At 41.9% G+C, this 17,426-nt stretch overlaps 2 protein-coding genes across 2 annotated transcripts; both read left to right on the forward strand.

Annotated features, from left to right (window-relative positions):
- Positions 1 to 1,130: 1,130 nt before the first annotated feature.
- Positions 1,131 to 8,843, forward strand: SNRPB2 (small nuclear ribonucleoprotein polypeptide B2). Its single transcript, XM_033142898.1, has 7 exons — positions 1,131 to 1,220; positions 2,845 to 2,931; positions 3,695 to 3,867; positions 5,015 to 5,155; positions 6,257 to 6,307; positions 7,047 to 7,135; positions 8,436 to 8,843. Exons 2-7 carry the CDS (start codon positions 2,868 to 2,870, stop codon positions 8,593 to 8,595), a joined length of 678 nt encoding a protein of 225 aa, XP_032998789.1. The 5' UTR covers positions 1,131 to 1,220; positions 2,845 to 2,867; the 3' UTR covers positions 8,596 to 8,843.
- A 2,774-nt stretch (positions 8,844 to 11,617) lies between these two features.
- Positions 11,618 to 16,239, forward strand: OTOR (otoraplin). Its single transcript, XM_033145404.1, has 4 exons — positions 11,618 to 11,783; positions 12,274 to 12,413; positions 13,962 to 14,072; positions 15,925 to 16,239. The coding sequence occupies exons 1-4, from the start codon at positions 11,657 to 11,659 to the stop codon at positions 15,946 to 15,948; spliced, it is 402 nt and encodes a 133-aa protein (XP_033001295.1). The 5' UTR covers positions 11,618 to 11,656; the 3' UTR covers positions 15,949 to 16,239.
- The last annotated feature ends 1,187 nt before the right edge of the window (positions 16,240 to 17,426 follow it).

Here is a 17,426-nt window from a genome sequence, read left to right on the forward strand (position 1 = left end):
TTCTATCCATGGATGCAGCTTGCAGAGGGAAAATTCGAGAGGGCGAGGGAGCATGGGTCCACTGTGGGGAGTGGAGCGCATTTCTTGCGCACGGGTGCCTGCCTGCAGAAGGGATTTGTGCTGCGGAGCTCTTGTGGAAAATGCCTATGTGGTTGTGTTGACAGGTGTGCAAAGGAGGGGTGCAGAAGCTAAAGGTATCTGTCTACATGGCCTTTCCAAAGGCCAGGTTGTGCAGCCAGCTGGGGCCTGTAAAAAGCCAGGCCGGGAGCCACCTTAAGTTGAGGCTGCATAGGCCTTGTGGTGCATGTGATTCAGATTCTATTCAGTTGAACCTCTGGTTACAAAGTTGACTTTTTTTTAAAGCAAAATGCCCCCCTAGTGAGCCCACTTTCGTTCACTTCTTTTTATTTCGAGGCAGTGCACACCTATGTTTGTGGAACTGCAAACCTTTCCAGTCATGTGCTACTGCAGTCAAATCCCACATTTGAATGTGGGGAAAGATGATGGTGTGTAGCCTGCTGTAAATTAATTTGTACCCTGGGGGGATTACCACAGCGTGGACTGTCTCTGAGAACCGTAGACTGTCCCCGGGACAGGTGAGGATGCTGATTCCTTATTTTCAAATCCGAAACTTGACAGCTATGCCCAAGACGTAGGACTACGTTGCAGCAGCAAAAAATACCCCAGTGAACCACACGTCTGTATCGTAGTATCACCTGCGCTCGCAAAGCGAAAATGTACCAATCGATGGCCGAAGAACTCGTCGCGAATCGGCCGTCCTGGGATTGATTGAGCGGCCTGAGCGGAGAAGGCAAATTCTATAGAGACGTAAAGGGGATGGCTAGAGCATCTCCAACTTCCTTTTACAGCGCTTCGCGGTCTAGGATGGAACTTACCAATGCTCCACCATAGACACGAGGAGGCCCAGATAGGCCCTGCAACGGAGCCCGTACGGACCAACGGCCAATAACGGGTTTCCGGGGTTTTTAACCGGAAGTTCAAGCTGTATGTGCTACAGGTTTTCTTTTCCCCCATCCCCGCTCACCTCTCTGGACAAACGTTCCCCCTCAGTGGCGGTTGCCCGCTGTAAGGGAAAGCCTTACCCAGGGCTGAGAGGGAAGAGTGCACCTCCACACACACACCGCTGGCCGGAAACGGAAGGGAAGGAAGGAGGCATGTCGGGTGGCGCGCTGGAGGAGGCGGTTTGAGGCATCGAGACGGTACAGGCAGAGCGAAAGAGGGGAGGGGTGGGGGCGTCGCTTCGCAGCCCCCTCATTGGGCTCCCTACGCCTTCCGTGGGTGGTTAGCGGCGGCCCCATCGGGCTCTTTAACCTCCTCATAGAAGGTACCCCGAGGGCCATCTAGTCCAACCCGCTGCAATGCAGGGATCTCGGCTAGGGCCACAGGTGGCCGACCCGGCCTCTGCTTAGAAACCTTCAAGGGAGGTTTTATGTGAGAAGCACAAAAAGGGGTGGCAGTGGGGTGTCCCCAACTTGCACCCACCCATATGCATGCTCTCCCCCACGCCTTTTTCCTATCTACCTGGCTCCTCTTCGTAATATTATCCAGCTCCAAGGGAGAGGGGGCCCTTTGTGAGTCCCGCTTCAGCTTTGGGCTCAGTGGTTTTGTTTGGGGGGGGGGTTGGGGTTTTTGGGGTTTTTTTGGAAGAGAGGAAAATGCGGTGACTTAGTGAAATCTTACATCGTATACACACACACCATTACATACCTTTCTGTCGAGCCTAGTCGGTGTAGCCAAACCCTGCCCTTGTAGCCTCCTAAAGCATTATTATTATGTCATTATTTATTTAATTTATATACGGCCCTGTACCCGAAGGTCTCAGTGAGGTTTACAGCAAAGATCAACATAAAACCCACAATATATATAATCAAAATAAAAACCACGACCCAATAACACCCGAAAGCGGTAGCATTTCGGTTGGGGGCGGGGCTCACAAAAGGTAAAAAGTGCTGCAGCCCAGTTTTCTCACTTACCCCCTTGCTGTTTGTTTGTTTGTTTGTTTGTGTTTGTTTGTTTTTTGGTGCAGAGGGGGCTAGGCTGGGAGGGATTGGGCTCAGGTTTTTTTGTTTTTTGTTTGAAGGGGGGAGAAGAGAAAAGTAGGGCGACTTAGTGAAATCTTACAGGATATATACACACGCACCCAAGTACATACCCTTCTCGCCAAGCCTAGTTGGTATGGCAAAATCCTGCCTCTCCTACCCCTGTAGCCTCTTAAAGCAGTAGCATCTTGGTTGGGTGGGGGAGGTGGGCTCATGAAAGGTGAAAAGTGTCGCCGTATGAGTGCACATGCAGCCAATAAAAATAAAATTACGTACAGACTTCTGAGGAGCAGCTCCAGCCAGTTAATGCATGTCTGTTTTGTTAACTTTGCATCCTGCCTTTCCACCAAATGGTGCTCAATTTGGCTACCAGAAGTAATGTAAATTAGTATGATACAATCTGTGGTGCTTTTGCCAAACCTGTAAGTTAGGATAGTGTTATTATGAGTACAAATAGTTAGCATTGTGTGTTAATTCTTTTTAAAATTAAGTGTATGATAAGTCAGCTATGATCTTTAATTTTAAACATGATGTATTTTGCTGTACAGAGCCCTCCTCATTTAGTAGCTTGAGCATTGGGACTTGCACTGGCTTCCAATCCCTGTTTGGCCACAAAGCTTGCTGGGTAGGCTTGGTTCAGTCACTATATCTCAGCTACACTTGTCTCACATTGTGATTGCAAGGATTAAATCAGATAACTCAATGTAAGCTGCTTTCAGGGGTTTTTTTTAATAGAAAGTGTGGCATGTGCACACGCTAAATAAATTTTTGTGTTTTTTTTCAGGTCAGCCTGACAGAAATTAAATTATGGATATCCGACCAAACCACACGCTGTATATCAATAATGTTAATGACAAAATTAAAAAGGAAGGTATGAAAATAAATTATTCCTTATTCTGAGCGCTTGGTCAAGAAACAGAAAGTTTATTTAGGAAGTATGCTGCTTCATGCCCTCTCTTCTCCACCATGAGAGTTGATTGGTCTTTGGTAAATTTTTGTAACTCAGCTTTTCTGAAGAAGGTTAATAATACACAGAGAAGGGGGAGAGCATTCACATATAAATGATTTGTTAGTCATTTTCTCCAGAGTGGTAAATTATTATCAATGTCTTGAAATACCTAGTGATGGCACAAAAATTTCCCATGAGGGAAATTGGCTGGGAGCAGTTAACATTTCAGGAAATAATGGGTAAGAGAGGTGATCGAAAGTATCATATGTCTGGCATGTTGCATTGTCAGACTTCTTTGATTTTGGAGTGAGAAACTTGGCTGGTTTCACTGCCCAAGTCATGTGCTGTCTCTTGGAGTGATTGCCCTGACCTTGAAGATGCTGTGGTATCTTAGAAGCAGATACAATGGTACCTCGGGTTACATACGCTTCAGGTTACATACGCTTCAGGTTACAGACTCTGCTAACCCAGAAATAACGCTTCAGGTTAAGATGTTTGCTTCAGGATAAGAACAGAAATCGTGCTCTGGCAGCGCAACAGCAGCGGAGGTCCCATTAGCTAAAGTGGTTTTCAGGTTAAGAACAGTTTCAGGTTAAGAACGGACCTCCGGAACGAATTAAGTACATAAGCAGAGGTACCACTGTAGATACAAGTATAATTCTCCTTTTCTTCCTTCCCTTAACAGAATTGAAAAGATCTCTGTATGCACTGTTTTCTCAGTTTGGCCATGTAGTGGACATTGTGGCTCTAAAGACGATGAAGATGAGAGGACAGGCCTTTGTTATATTTAAAGAACTTGGCTCCTCCACCAATGCCCTGAGGCAGTTGCAAGGCTTTCCATTTTATGGTAAACCAATGGTGAGCTTTATATTTTACTGCAAAACATGATAAGAGAACAATGTGGTGGGGATCTTCTGGATTCTCTGTGTAGAGCAATAGGCAGTATATTTAAAGCTTTTGGTCTGTTCACTAGGCTCTTTAAACACTAAATTCAGCACCCCACTATGCTGATGTTCCCCTCTACTGCACTGTTCCAGGGGTTCTCCTGACCCCACCCTCCTGAGCCTATTTAAGGGGGCAGAGAGAGGGGAAGCTGCATTGCACAAGTGGACGTCCTTGTGCAGCGCTTCTCATTGGTTGAATCCTGCCCTCTGTACGTGGAAACTATCCTGTCATACCATAACAAGGCCCTTCATTGGAAACTTGGCATACCAACTATAGACAAAACAAATAATTTTAAGCTTTCTCTTGGGAGAAACATATTGTCTTTCCATTACAGATCAATACAATCCTAAAAGCACTTACCAGGGAGTAAAATTATTGATCAGTAAGACTTCTAAGTAAGCATGTTTAGGTTTCTTCTGTAAATGACTTTCAGTTCCTCGTTATAAGACTGCTAATTTAATGTAACTGTCAAAAGCTCTCTTTTGATTAAAATATAGCCAGTGAAGCGTGTTAGGAACACCTTGATCAACTCATTCCAAATATCCAAATATATTTATGGGTAACTTCTAAACAACTTCAGAAAATGTCCAAGAATTGAACAGAATTAAATGTCTCAAAGGGACTGTTTTAAAAATTTGTCTAAGGACCTGAATCTTCTGTTTGAAAATCCTATTTTTAGTATGTATTTTTAAAATCTTTATGGATTCGACGATGATACAAATGCATTGTGAAAAGCAAGTATTTTGTGGCTGTTCTTCCCTACCCTGGACAATATACAATGTTTTGTTTGGAGATGCACCTTGTTTCTGGCTAGGGTGGCATGCAGTGGCATGGTGGTGCCATCTCTAGCAGTGTGCCCAACAGGCTTGCAGCACTGTATGTAACTCAGGCCCGATGGCTCTGGCTTGGACTCCAGGTGCCAATACATAGCTTTTCAAACAGTTCATTAGCTGGATACTCTGTGACCTTCAGTCCACTCCCCTTTATTCCTTGTCTGTTCCAAAATACCAGGCTCAAATTTATAGCTTTGATGCTAAATGCAACATTCTAATTTCAACAGCGCATCCAGTATGCAAAAACAGATTCTGATGTGATTTCTAAAATGCGTGGTACGTTTGCTGATAAAGAGAAGAGAAAAGAGAAGAAGAAGATCAAGTCCCTGGAACAGTCTGCTAATGCTGCAAACAAGAAGCCAAATCAGGTAAGTGAGTTTGTCCAGATCTCATTGCCATCGGTCAAAGAATAAGCCTCTTTCTTTAACATCTGCCTATAACAGGCTGTCCAACTTCCAAGAGACTGCGATCTACTCCCACTATAAATAAACTGGCAGTGATCTACCCATTGGATTGACCAAAGTTGTTGAGCTTTTTGGGGGGAGAGATCAGAGTTGTTGAGATCAGGGGTTGGATTGGTAGATTGCGATCGACCTATTGGACAGCCCTGACATTAACAAATGGTAGGGTACTTGTGTAGAACAGAACTATGCATTATGTAAGCTGAATTAAGCCTCACTTTCAAAACAATACACGTAAAAACCAACAGTTGCTTAACCTGAGAGTAAGAACCTTTGAACTCAGCTGGACTCGCTTCTGAGGAAACAGAAATATGATTGTGAAATTGAGCCTGACAGTCAGATTTTAATTTTTTTAGTAGCTTTATGCTGTTAGCAGTTAACAAAAATGTACTTTTCCCTAGCAAAATTACTGATCCCCTTTGAGCTAAGAAGGTTTTACCTACCAGGTGATATTGCTGCCACATGCAGAAGAAAAAAATCTCCCAGATTTGTTCTGCTTGGGTATCATGGGCACTGTTATTGTGAGAAGAAAATTATTTGAGGAATCCAGGACTTTTGCTTACTTTGCAGAGCTGTTTAGATTTGTTTGTCTTTGAGCATTTTATATTTCCTTCCAGTTATCCTGTCCCTCTTTTTTTTGCAAAAAAACAAGACTGTGGAGTTGTTGGGAGGGAATAGGAGGGCAAAGTCGCTTGAATGTGCTGGTGAATTAGGAGGCAGCTCTCTCTCTCTCTCTCTCTCTCTCTCTCTCTCTCTCTGTGTGTGTGTTTGCTTGCTACTAGCAACTGTTGGCAAAACCACAAGTGGCAATTCATGAAGAATTAGAATAATTAAGAATGAATAGCTGATAACTCTTAAAAACATAAGGCCATGTTAGTAATTTTTTCTATTTTAAAAATAAGCCTCTAGCAACTCTGTAGGGTAAATCATAATATGCGTGGGTTTTTAATACTGACTTCAGGTCTCGAAGCATAATTTAAAAACAAAAAACTTTTTATTTCTCAATAGGGAGCAAACCAGAATTCAGCAAATTCCCAAGCAAACTCGCAGAATCAACAGGTAATCCTTAACATCCTTTACACCAATTTCATATCACCACATTGGTCTTTTTAGAGCTACATATTTTGTATACAGATAACATGCATTTTGGAAGCAACATGCTTTATTCATATATGACCAACTTCTGTAAATGATTAATTAGCAGTTGATAAGTGTTATCCGCTAGTATTTGCTTAGAGGGACTGTAAATGTATAACTGTACCTCCATTTATTGTTTTATAAAAAAACAAACAGTGTCCACAACCTGTAATTTAATCCTATCATTCTAATTGTGCCAAATCCTTATTATGATAACAGAGATGATAGCACACCACAAATTGAATACTTGGTATGTGAGGGTTTTGTTTTTAAAGGTACTACTGGGCTAACAGCTGTTGAATGCCTGAAGTGCCAACTACCTGGACGTTTTGCAGGGGAGATGTTGTGGAGTATGCTATCTAGACATATTCTTAACTGAAAATGCTTAGAATTGTATTAGACTGATTGTATTAGATTGTATTAGACTGATTGTATTAGACTCTGTGGCTAACCTAAAAACCTGTGAAGTGCAGAAACAAACAAACAACTTGAAGCTGTTTACATCCACCCCAATTCTCTTTTTATGTCAAATGAAGACTTGGCAGCTTCTTGGGTTAACGTCAATGAGTTATGCCAAAATAGCTATTGTTAACATTTATAAATATTAAAGCAAATGTGGTTTTGGCGTACCATCACACATTGTTTGCTGCTTCCGTTACAGGTGCCTGATAATCCACCAAACTATATACTTTTCCTCAACAACTTGCCAGAAGAGACCAATGAAATGATGTTGTCAATGCTGTTCAATCAGTAAGTTCATCTAGATACATATATATATATAGTTCTACAATCCTGTACACCTGCATTTGAGACTATCGCTCAACAAAATTGGTGGAAATTTTTGTAGTAAACTGCACAGGATTTGGCTGTTAAGAGTTTCACCTTCTGTTGAAACTCTCAAGAACCCAGTACTGAGATACGTGGTCTCCTAACCTTCTGTCAGTCGCAATAGATTCCACCATTTGACTTCAAAGAATGATGTCTGGTTCTACGAAACTATGTTTTTACAGTTTGGATGGGCTGGGATAATGGAGCCTTCAGTGCAGGCTATGGAGGGCTATGGAGATCCAAGACTCTTTAGAAACACACCTCCTTCTTTCAAGCTGCCATTTATATGCACTCATAGAACAAAAACTCATTGTTACTGTGAGATGTGACTTAAGAATTGGCCTCTTTAGTTATGTTCAAGCTGAATGAATTCAGGCTTTTGGCCTCTGGTGGCAAAGACATTTCAAATAAGAAAGAAGTGGCTGTTCATGCAACTTCCTCCTTCCTAAACATTTCATGCTGCCTCTTGGATTAGCTGCTGATTTAAATTTACACTTATAAGTAAGAAAGGCAGAACAGCCATGGGATTTCTAAAAATAAAACTGGGATGCTCGTAATTAGCCATGTTTGAGGGACAAGGAAATACAATATCAAACATGGTTTTTAACCTGTCTCAGATTAAGTGCAGGATGTCTGTTTATAGTCTGACTCAACATAAGTTTTAGAAACAGTAGCCAAGCAGACTGCGATTTTTACAGTTTAATGTGAAATACGTTGCATTTAAGGTATAGAAATACTTGGCAAAACACAAATACCCATACATTGTATACTTGGGTAAGTGTACATCATGTGACTTCTAAGTTAAGTCATTCTAGTAATTTAGCTTTGTCAAGGCTAGATAGAGATTGTGTTGAATTAGCTCTGTAGGAGAAGGTTTGGAAACAGAAGAACAAATCCATTCTGGGAATTCTTTCTGTTGAATGGAAATTAACTGAAAAATAGTTTGTCACGAAATGGGCTTCATAAAATGAAAAAAATAAATAAATTCTGAAGTCCGTAATTCCTGCATTTCAGCTGCTCTGTTTTTCATTGTGTTACAAATATGCTCCTGGTATCTTCGGTATGTTTTACTTGGCAAATTCAGCCTGTAGCTTTCAGCTTTATTTTCAGTGGTGAATTTCAATTTTATAAACATTTTTTTTTTTTTGGTTGGAGAATAAGAACAGCCCTGTAACCAGCAAAATTAAAGCATGTCATCTTGTTTAAATATTTATCTCTCAAGGTTCCCTGGTTTCAAAGAAGTGCGCCTGGTGCCCGGCAGACACGACATCGCATTTGTGGAGTTTGAAAATGACGGGCAGGCAGGAGCTGCTCGGGATGCCCTCCAAGGATTTAAAATCACCCCTTCGCATGCAATGAAAATCACTTATGCCAAGAAGTGATGGAAGGAAACTAGGATCCCTGAAGGACTTGCTTAGTTTGGTTTTTCTTTCCTGCAACATGCTGTAGGGTAATTTGGATTGATTGAAGTGTGGTTCCTTGAATTTAAGGAAAACATCTGGTATGGCATTGTTGGGAGTTAGTCAATACAAGTATGTAAGAATTCTAAACACATTCAAGGAATGCCAGATGAAAAGCTGAAAGCTGTAAAATTTGGTTGCTGTACATAAGTCAGTTTTGTATACTGTGACTGGCGGGGGTTTTTCACAGTAAAGTTACCTGTTCAGGAATAAAGCTGCATTTTCTCTCTTGAAACAGTAATCTAAGGTGTACTTGTGTTTCATCAAAAGCAATAGTTTTTGCCAGCTTACTAAGGACTGGGTGTACTTGGAAATGCTAATGATTTGGAATACATGCTCATTCCATGAGAAGTTCTTTCACTACCCCAAAACCCACTCTGGAGGGCTGGGGGAACCCTAAAAACAGATTTGGGGGGAGGAGAATAAGGAGATGCTCCCTTATGCAAATGGGATATCTTCCTTAGGTACAACTCCAGATGTCCTGGTGAAGATACAGATAACTGAGATGCTGTTCTATATTTTGAAAGAGATGTCAACAATCTTGGATGGGGTGCTTGTGAAAATAATACTGTCAGGGATGGGATCCGTCTAGAGTAGACAATGCAGTATAGATTATTTGGAAAGATGTTTGGATAAATACAGTCGTACCCTGGAAGTCGAACAGAATCCCTTCCAGAAGTCCATTTGACTTTCAGAACATTCAAAAACCAAATCGCGGCTTCTGATTGGCTGCAGGAAGCGCCTGTAGCCAATCAGAGGCCGTGGAAGCCCTGTTGGACGTTCGGTTTCCAAAAGAACGTTCACAAACCGGAACAATCACTTCTGGGTTTTTGGCATTCGGGAGCCAAAACATCTGAGTTCCAGGGTGTTCAACAACCAAGGTATGACTGCATCCAAAACTGGACCGGTATTTTACCATAAAGATGTAAATAAAGCAAATACATTCATCAGTAGTCACTGACTTCAGTAGTCTTAGCATCACTATCTGGGGGGGGGGTATCTCCCAGGTGATTTGCAGGTGTCCGTATGTCCACCTGAAATATGCAGTTGGTATCCAGAAGAGCACTGTTTTGCACTAAGCCCCTGCAGTAATAGGGAGCTGCTATCCAGAAGTTTTTCCAGAATCTGAACAAGCCACACAGCTGAGCTGAATGTGAGCATGGTAGTTTCATTTTAAATGAACCCATTATCTGCAGAATGTAATATAAAAAAATCTATCTAGCAGGGGGATGTTAAACAGGTTTGAATGCTAAACTCCCTACTCAATAATATGGTCACCAAAATATTGATTCCGTCTGAATTCAGCACCATTGATGCTCCGAAGCATTGTGCTTGTATTCTTTTCTGCTTGATGTTGTGTTCTTGGATACCCAGCTTTTAATTTAGAGTGACCCTGGGTGGTTGGGGTCAGTGGAAACTCTAGGCTTATACTAAGCACATCTGGTTCTCAGCCTTGAATATACTTAAATAACTATATTGGGTGTTGGTCATCATGAGCTCCCCTAAATTCAGGGAAGGGCTGCTTTTCTATTCTGCCACCTACTTCTTAGCTGAGTCCACCTGCGACTCCAGATGTCCCTGGGAAGCCCTTCGTACTATATCATTTCCTGCCAAGGACCAGAAGAGTTTGCCATAAACTCAAAAAGAAATAATAATCACATATGTATCCCATACATTTGTAATCTGAGCAGATGACAACACAAAATAGAAACAAAACACACTTGAACCAAACCTGGCAGCAATTCATGACGTGATGCAGTTAAGGTGAAGCCAGAGGCAACGGCAGATTTAAACATTAAAAGCCTTTAGAAAGAAGATACGCTTTCAGATACTGTTGAAAGGAGACTGGAGAGGAGGCTTCATGCAACACAACAGGAAGGGTCTTCTGGGACCATTCGATATATGACCATAGCTGTCAACTTTTCCCTTTTTTAAGGGAAATTCCCTTATTCCAAATAGGATTCCTCGCAAGAAAAGGGAAAAGTTGACAGCTATGTATATGACACCTTTTTGCAGATTCATTACGAACTGATTTGGGGGGCCAATCTTGGCTGAAAAGTGAAGTATGAGACTTTCTGAAAAGGATTTTGATTTATTTTGTTGGTTTTCATCATTCATACACCACTGAATGTCTCAGTTTCTAAGTGGAGGTGGCTCTTGCTTGTCAGGAGAAGGGGAATAAATTTCCACTTATTCTTTCAGCCCTTATGTGCTCCTTCCATGCTGTTCTGGGGGGTCATGAAACCAGCCGCAATAGGATGTGATAATTTGTGATGGCCTTATGTTTGACACTCACGTACCATATAGTAGCTCAGTCATCTGTATTCTTGAGGTACTTTGTGAGGCCATACATTGCTGCACACTTCTAATATAACCCTTTGAGATAGCAACCAGCCTGTGGAAGGGGGATCAAAAGCAAGCATGTACATCTAAACCCACAATTTGACGACTGAAATTGCATCCCACTCCTATGAGCTGCATTACTGCTGCTGTGGCTCATAAGCTTCTGCTGGGGGAATATGGCTTGTCTCTTTGCACTGGAATCGGTCTGGTTTTCGTTGGCAAAGTTCCCCTGGTACTTCCTCCCCAGCCCATGGCCAACATAGGATTCTTTGTGTTTCTGCTGCACTTTAAACCAACGCATAAGATTGGAAACCTGTATAATTAATGGGGATCTGTTGTTTTTCATCCTTGCACAAAATCTGCTGAATTTGATGCTGAGAATGACTTAACTGCAGCAAGAGACAGGCATTTAAAACCCCTTGCAAATAAAGCAAAAGGGTCCATTGAGGTTTTCCCAGCTCTTTAAAAGCAATGGAATGTTGCTCTCACAACTTCCTATTGGTCAGAGAGGTTCTCTTCCCCACCCTCCAAAATTGCATCTTAATTTTTTTTTTTTTGATACGTATATAATAGAGAGCTGTTCCTTAACCTGTTCCTTTTATGTAAGGCAGGGAGAGCGAGGTGACCGGGAGAGAAGAAAATGCCCCACACTGTTGGCATGCTGATGTTTCTACTGTTTCTTGGATTCACTTTCCCGATGACCGCAAAGGGAATTTTTATGGACAAGCTGGCAAGCAAGAAGTTGTGTGCTGATCAGGAGTGCTTATGTAAGTCAGCCGTTGGTGAAACTGTGTGCTGAAAATGTGAACTCTTGCACGAATGAATCCCTCTGTGGTTTGCCATATACCGGGCATAACTTTAAATTTATGGATATATTTTTGATAAATATATATTTGAGCCGGCATGGTGTAGTGGTTAGAGGGTAGGACTGGGATTTGAAGAGCAGAGTTCACTGGGTGATCTTGGGCTGGCATAGCCTTACCTGCTTTGCAGGGTTGTTGTGAAGATAAAATGAGGACGGGCAAAAATGTACACCACCTTGAGCTCCCTGGTGGAAAAGAGTGGTATTTAAATGTCAAAACAAAACAAAATGTAGATAGCTTTTGCAGACTTCCTAGGAGATGAACTGTGAATGTGGAAAGGGGTGCTTCTATGAGGTATGATTGCCTTTGCAAACTTAACGAGGATTTCCTCTTCTTACCACCCAGCCCTTCAATTCTGTATAAAATCTGACTGGTGGTTTTTTCCCACCCCCAGATGCCATCTCCCTGGCAAGGGCGGAAGACGATTACATCGCGCCAGATTGCCGATTCATTAACGTCAGAAAGGGGCAACTGATCTACGTTTACTCAAAGCTAGTGCAAGAAAGAGGAGCTGGAGAATTCTGGGCTGGAAGTGTAAGGACCTTCCCTATGTTAAATCACATCCTGTGTCTGCATGGCTATTTACTCCCCAGTATCCAGAGTTTTTAGAGATACCCCTGCCCCACCTCTCCTTGGACAGGCCAAGGTGATATTCTCACAAGCTCACATATATGTCCAGAAACATCTGTTCCCTTCCCTTGTTCAGCACTTCATGGGGGAAGCAGGGAGGTTAAAAAACACTCAGCCTTCTTAGAGAGAGAGAGAGAATGAGATTCGTGCTGAAGTAAAAATAAGAAGGGGTGGGGAAGGTCTTTACAGTGGACTGAAGAAATACTTACCTTATGAAACATATATGTTACCTGTATGCCTCACCTTTCTTTTATTTTGGAATTCAAAACAAGCATACAAAGGGGGATTGGATTCACAGCTGCCTGGCATGAGAGGAAAGACATTTTCACCCTCGCAAGATGGCACTTTTGGGAATACCCCCAATTGCTCAGCCCCCTGTCCGCATTGTCTCTTGCTTCATTCCAAAGGATTTCCTTGATCCTCAGGTGGAGTGTGTGTGTTTTCTAGGGAGACTCTAGCGAGGAGGGGACAGAGTAGGGAAAACTTTGCAGGAACAGTGTTTGGCAGTCCTGCTTGTGGGGCAGTTTTCAAACACTCGGGTATTAGCCAGGCCGGGACTTCGTCTTCAGCAAAGCCCCCCCACCCCCATGCCTTCAAGCTATTCTCTAGGTCTGTGCTATGTATGTTAGACCTGCTTTTGCATTTATTATTTATTATTTTGCATTTATTTATTGAAATCTCCGGGGCAGCGCCATTGTCAGTGCACATTACCATGACAGATGGTGTCCTGAGCCTCCCTTAAAAAATGGTTTGGCATTCAAAGTGGTACCAGTTTGATGAGTCCCCAAAAATGCCTCTCCTGCTGGGCTTTCTTTTTAGCCTGATCTCGCTGGAACTGAATTCTTGCACCTCCCAGGTGGGTGCCATTGCCATTATAAGAGATCCAGGGAGGTGTTCTTGGTGAGTTCTGGCATCTCCCCCCCCCCCGAAAAATAGCGCTATCTGATGTATTGTCATTCTGGAGCATTGTTGGAAATGTAACTCATGGCTAGACCAGCTACGGAGCACTACTTCAAACTGCCTCAGCACCAGTTAAGCCACCAGGCTCCATTGTTAACAGAATGGGACCCACCAGAGAACCTCTTGCCCAGAAACCCCTTGAAATGGAGTTGGGTATTGTCCAGGGCAAACCTTTTCAAGAAATCCCAATTTAAGGAAATAAGGATTTTAAGAACACGATTAGTCAAGTCTACAGAAGAGGAATTAAAATCTGTATGCGCTCACATTTTTCTTGCTCTCATTCTATGGAAATGCAATTGTTTATATGTGTCTTTTGGTAAACAACAACAACTTCAACAAATCTATTTTGTTAGCACCTCATGCTGACAGAAATAATCTCAAAACTGTGTTCAGGGCGACTGGGGTAGCCCATGCTTCCGACAGAGCAGCAAATTCATTTACTCTGAAGAATGACTGCGTTTAACTCCAGGCTTGTTTTATCTAACCCGTAAGGTTTATGCAGAGCAGTACGAGGACCAGATGGGCACTGTTGGATATTTCCCCAGGAATTTAGTCACAGAGCAGCACATCTATCAGGAAGCAAACGAGACAGTTTCCACGAAGGTAAGAAATGAGCAAGCTATGCAAATATTGCTACACAAATGTTTTGATGGTTTGTGGCCCAAGCTTCAGCAGTGGCTGAAAACTGGTGACCCCATAATTGGTGACCTCATACCTTCTGCTAAGGTAACTGAGTGAAAATCTAGCATCCCTGAAATTATCGAATGAGCCTCTACAAGATGTTTCTTACTGACTTGGTTTTGGCTTTGTGTACGCTGGAAACAATACTCCTCTGGGCACAAGGTATGCTCTGTGCTTGTTTGGTGAGACTGCTTCCAGTTGCTTTTTCCTGACAGCACTGTGTGTTACAGTCTTACCTTCTGAGTTATTGGTTTCCTTCACAGAGGGACATTGACTTTGCTTGTTTGTTTTTCTCCTTATTTGAGTTCTGAAAGCACTACAAGTTTCTTTCCTAAATGTAACTTTGGCTTAGTTCTCACTGAGGTGGCAAGAAGTGTGCATGCACACGAAAGCTCATACCAGGAACAAACTCAGTTGGTCTCTAAGGTGCTACTGGAAAGAATTTTTGACTTTATTTGTTATAATTGTGATGATTATGGCGTACAGCTGATGAGAACCCCAAATTCACAATTTCAACTTTGGGGTTTTCATCAGCTGCATGACATAATCATCACAATTATAACAAGCAAAGGCTTGACATATCTCGCTTTGCATGTCATGAGTCTATCGCATATATTAAACTCCAGTAGCTAATGAAAACAATTGCTTACATAAATGGACTTTTCCACGATATTCTAATTTTTCAAGTTTCACCTGTATATTTTACAACTTTTTAAAAAAGCATTTTCACAGTGGTTTTTTTTAATACCTGTGCAGATCCACTCTGGATTGAATCCAAACAGTCATGCTTTGAGCAGAACAGCTGAAGTCTTGGGTAACTTAAGAACTCTGTCCAAAATGTACAGAACTAACTCAAACCTATGCTGGAGGTGTAGAGAGTCAGAGGGCACGATGTACAACATGTGGTGGGGTTGCAAAAAAATAAATAAAGAGCTTTTGGGAACTTATATACAACGAATTTTTAAAAAAACTGTTCAAAATAACGTTTAAAAAAAACAAAAACCTGAAGTCTTCCTATTAGGCATAATGGCATTCCAAGGGAGAAGAGAAAGATCTTTTTGTATGCAACAACATCAGCAAGGATGCTGATTGCCAGGGGATGGAAAGGAGATAAAACTCCATCAAAAGAGGAATGGCAAGTAAAAATGCTGGAATATATGGAATTAGCATATATGATGGAAAAGATCAGAGATCGTTGAACCCAAAAGTTCAAAAGGGAATAGGAAATCTATAGACAATATTTAACAGAACAGTGTCCCCATATAAAAACTTTAGAATGCTTTGAATAACTCTCGGGACTGATAAAGGTATAAAGAAGTCAAACAAGATTTAATAAGGATAACATTTATTGAAAAAGAGAGGCAAGTAATTAAGGAAACAAAGAACCCATATCAAGGAAGTCGGAAGTCGATGGAACATTTTTGTGAATTTGTGATGTATTGTTCTATTGTGTATTGTTTGTAAGAGATGTATTGTGCTTCTTTTGTTTCTTTTCCTTTTCTGTTTTTCCCAAGCTTTTGTTGTGTGTAAAAGTATTGATTTTAAACCAATAAAGATTAATAATAATAATAATAATAATAATAATAATAATAATAATAAAGAGTTCAGTTGGGCGTCAACAAGGAGCGTGGCTGCCTTGGTCCAATGCATCATGTTTTCAAAGCAACTGATTTTCCACGACTTTCTTTGTTCAGAATTGGCTCTAATTGCTTACTGTGTTTAAAAACTATAATAGTGAACCCAAACAACAACAACAACATGTTCTCTTTCTCAGGCCATCGATTTCTTCTGTGAATAGAAGTCTGTGAAGCGGTCAACCAACACAGTTAAAGAAATGAAGTATCGAAGCGCTGAGCAAAAGAAGATCTTCCGCCTTTCCTGTTGTAGATTCTAGGGAAAAACAGAAAGTCTCTTTTTCCTAAACACCTTTCTTTTTTTAATAGAAAGGGAAGAAAAACACATAAATGGGACTAATATGTAATTTTTATTTACTTTGCAAGTGATTTTAACCTGTGCCCCAAACTTCTATTGCCTTTTAAATGACAGTATTCTCTTTGTTACTTTTCAGAGCAATAAATGCTAAATATTATAGGCAGGTGCCTACCACCTGTGCTTCGTCCATTTGCCTGTTATTTCCTCTAATGCTGTGGTTCCCAACATGGGGCACGCGCCCCACAGGGGGGGCAATTTGATTTTCAAGGGGGGCAATTCGAGAATGAGTTACTAACAGTTAATGGCCTTTTAGGCTTCCTCCACATGAACATTTTACTTTTTGAATAATAAGAATTATATGTCATGGGGGGAGGGTTAGGATTTTAGAGATGCTTAGGTCAGAAGGTCGGCGGTTCGAATCCCCGCGACGGGGTGAGCTCCCATTGCTTGGTCCCAGCTCCTGCCCACCTAGCAGTTCAAAAGCACATCAAAGTGCAAGTAGATAAATAGGTACCGCTCCAGCGGGAAGATAAACAGCGTTTCCGTGCGCTGCTCTGGTTCGCCAGAAGCGGCTTAGTCATGCTGGCCACATGACCCGGAAAGCTGTCTGTGGACAAATGCCTGCTCCCTCGGCCAGTAAAGCGAGATGAGCGCCGCAACCCCAGAGTCATCCGCGACTGGACCTAATGGTCAGGGGTCACTTTACCTTTATCTAGGTGTGGCATGGCCCCAAAAAGGTTGGGTAGCACTGCTGTAATGTGTTTTGTGTTGCTAAATAAAAGTCGAAAGGGAAACGTTTTATTTTGATATGTCACAATTTCTGGTTATCAAGGATACATTGTTTAAGGGAGGCTTTTGCAGTTTGGAAGACAGCAAGAAATTCATGACTTCTCTTCATTTTTCATTCCCGTGTATGCTTTTGTCTTGTGCTGACAACGGCTATGGGCTGCATTGGATTGCTTTACCTGTCAGTTTGATGGGCAAGTGAGCTCATGCATAAGTGTGTAAGGAATAAGAATGTGTAGGCCCAGATTTTATTATACGATTGGTACAGTTCTGATCTATTCAAGCTGCATCATACATGCATAGGCTCTGCTCCCCAGACACAGATGTCTAGAGCGTCGATAGTAGGGCAGCAACATGTAAGTATTCAGAAGTAAAGGTATAAATAAAAATAAAAAGGTAAAGGTCCCCTGGACAGTTAAGTCCAGTCAAAGGTGACTATGGGGTTTCGGCGCTCATCTCACTTTCAGGCCGAGGAAGCTGGCGTTTGTCCACAGACAGCTTTCCGGGTCATGTGGCCAGCATGACTAAACTGCTTCTGACGCAATGGGACACCGTGAC

Source organism: Lacerta agilis, chromosome 3 (genome assembly GCF_009819535.1).
Source record: "Lacerta agilis isolate rLacAgi1 chromosome 3, rLacAgi1.pri, whole genome shotgun sequence".
In the NCBI taxonomy this organism is placed as follows: Eukaryota; Metazoa; Chordata; class Lepidosauria; order Squamata; family Lacertidae; genus Lacerta; species Lacerta agilis.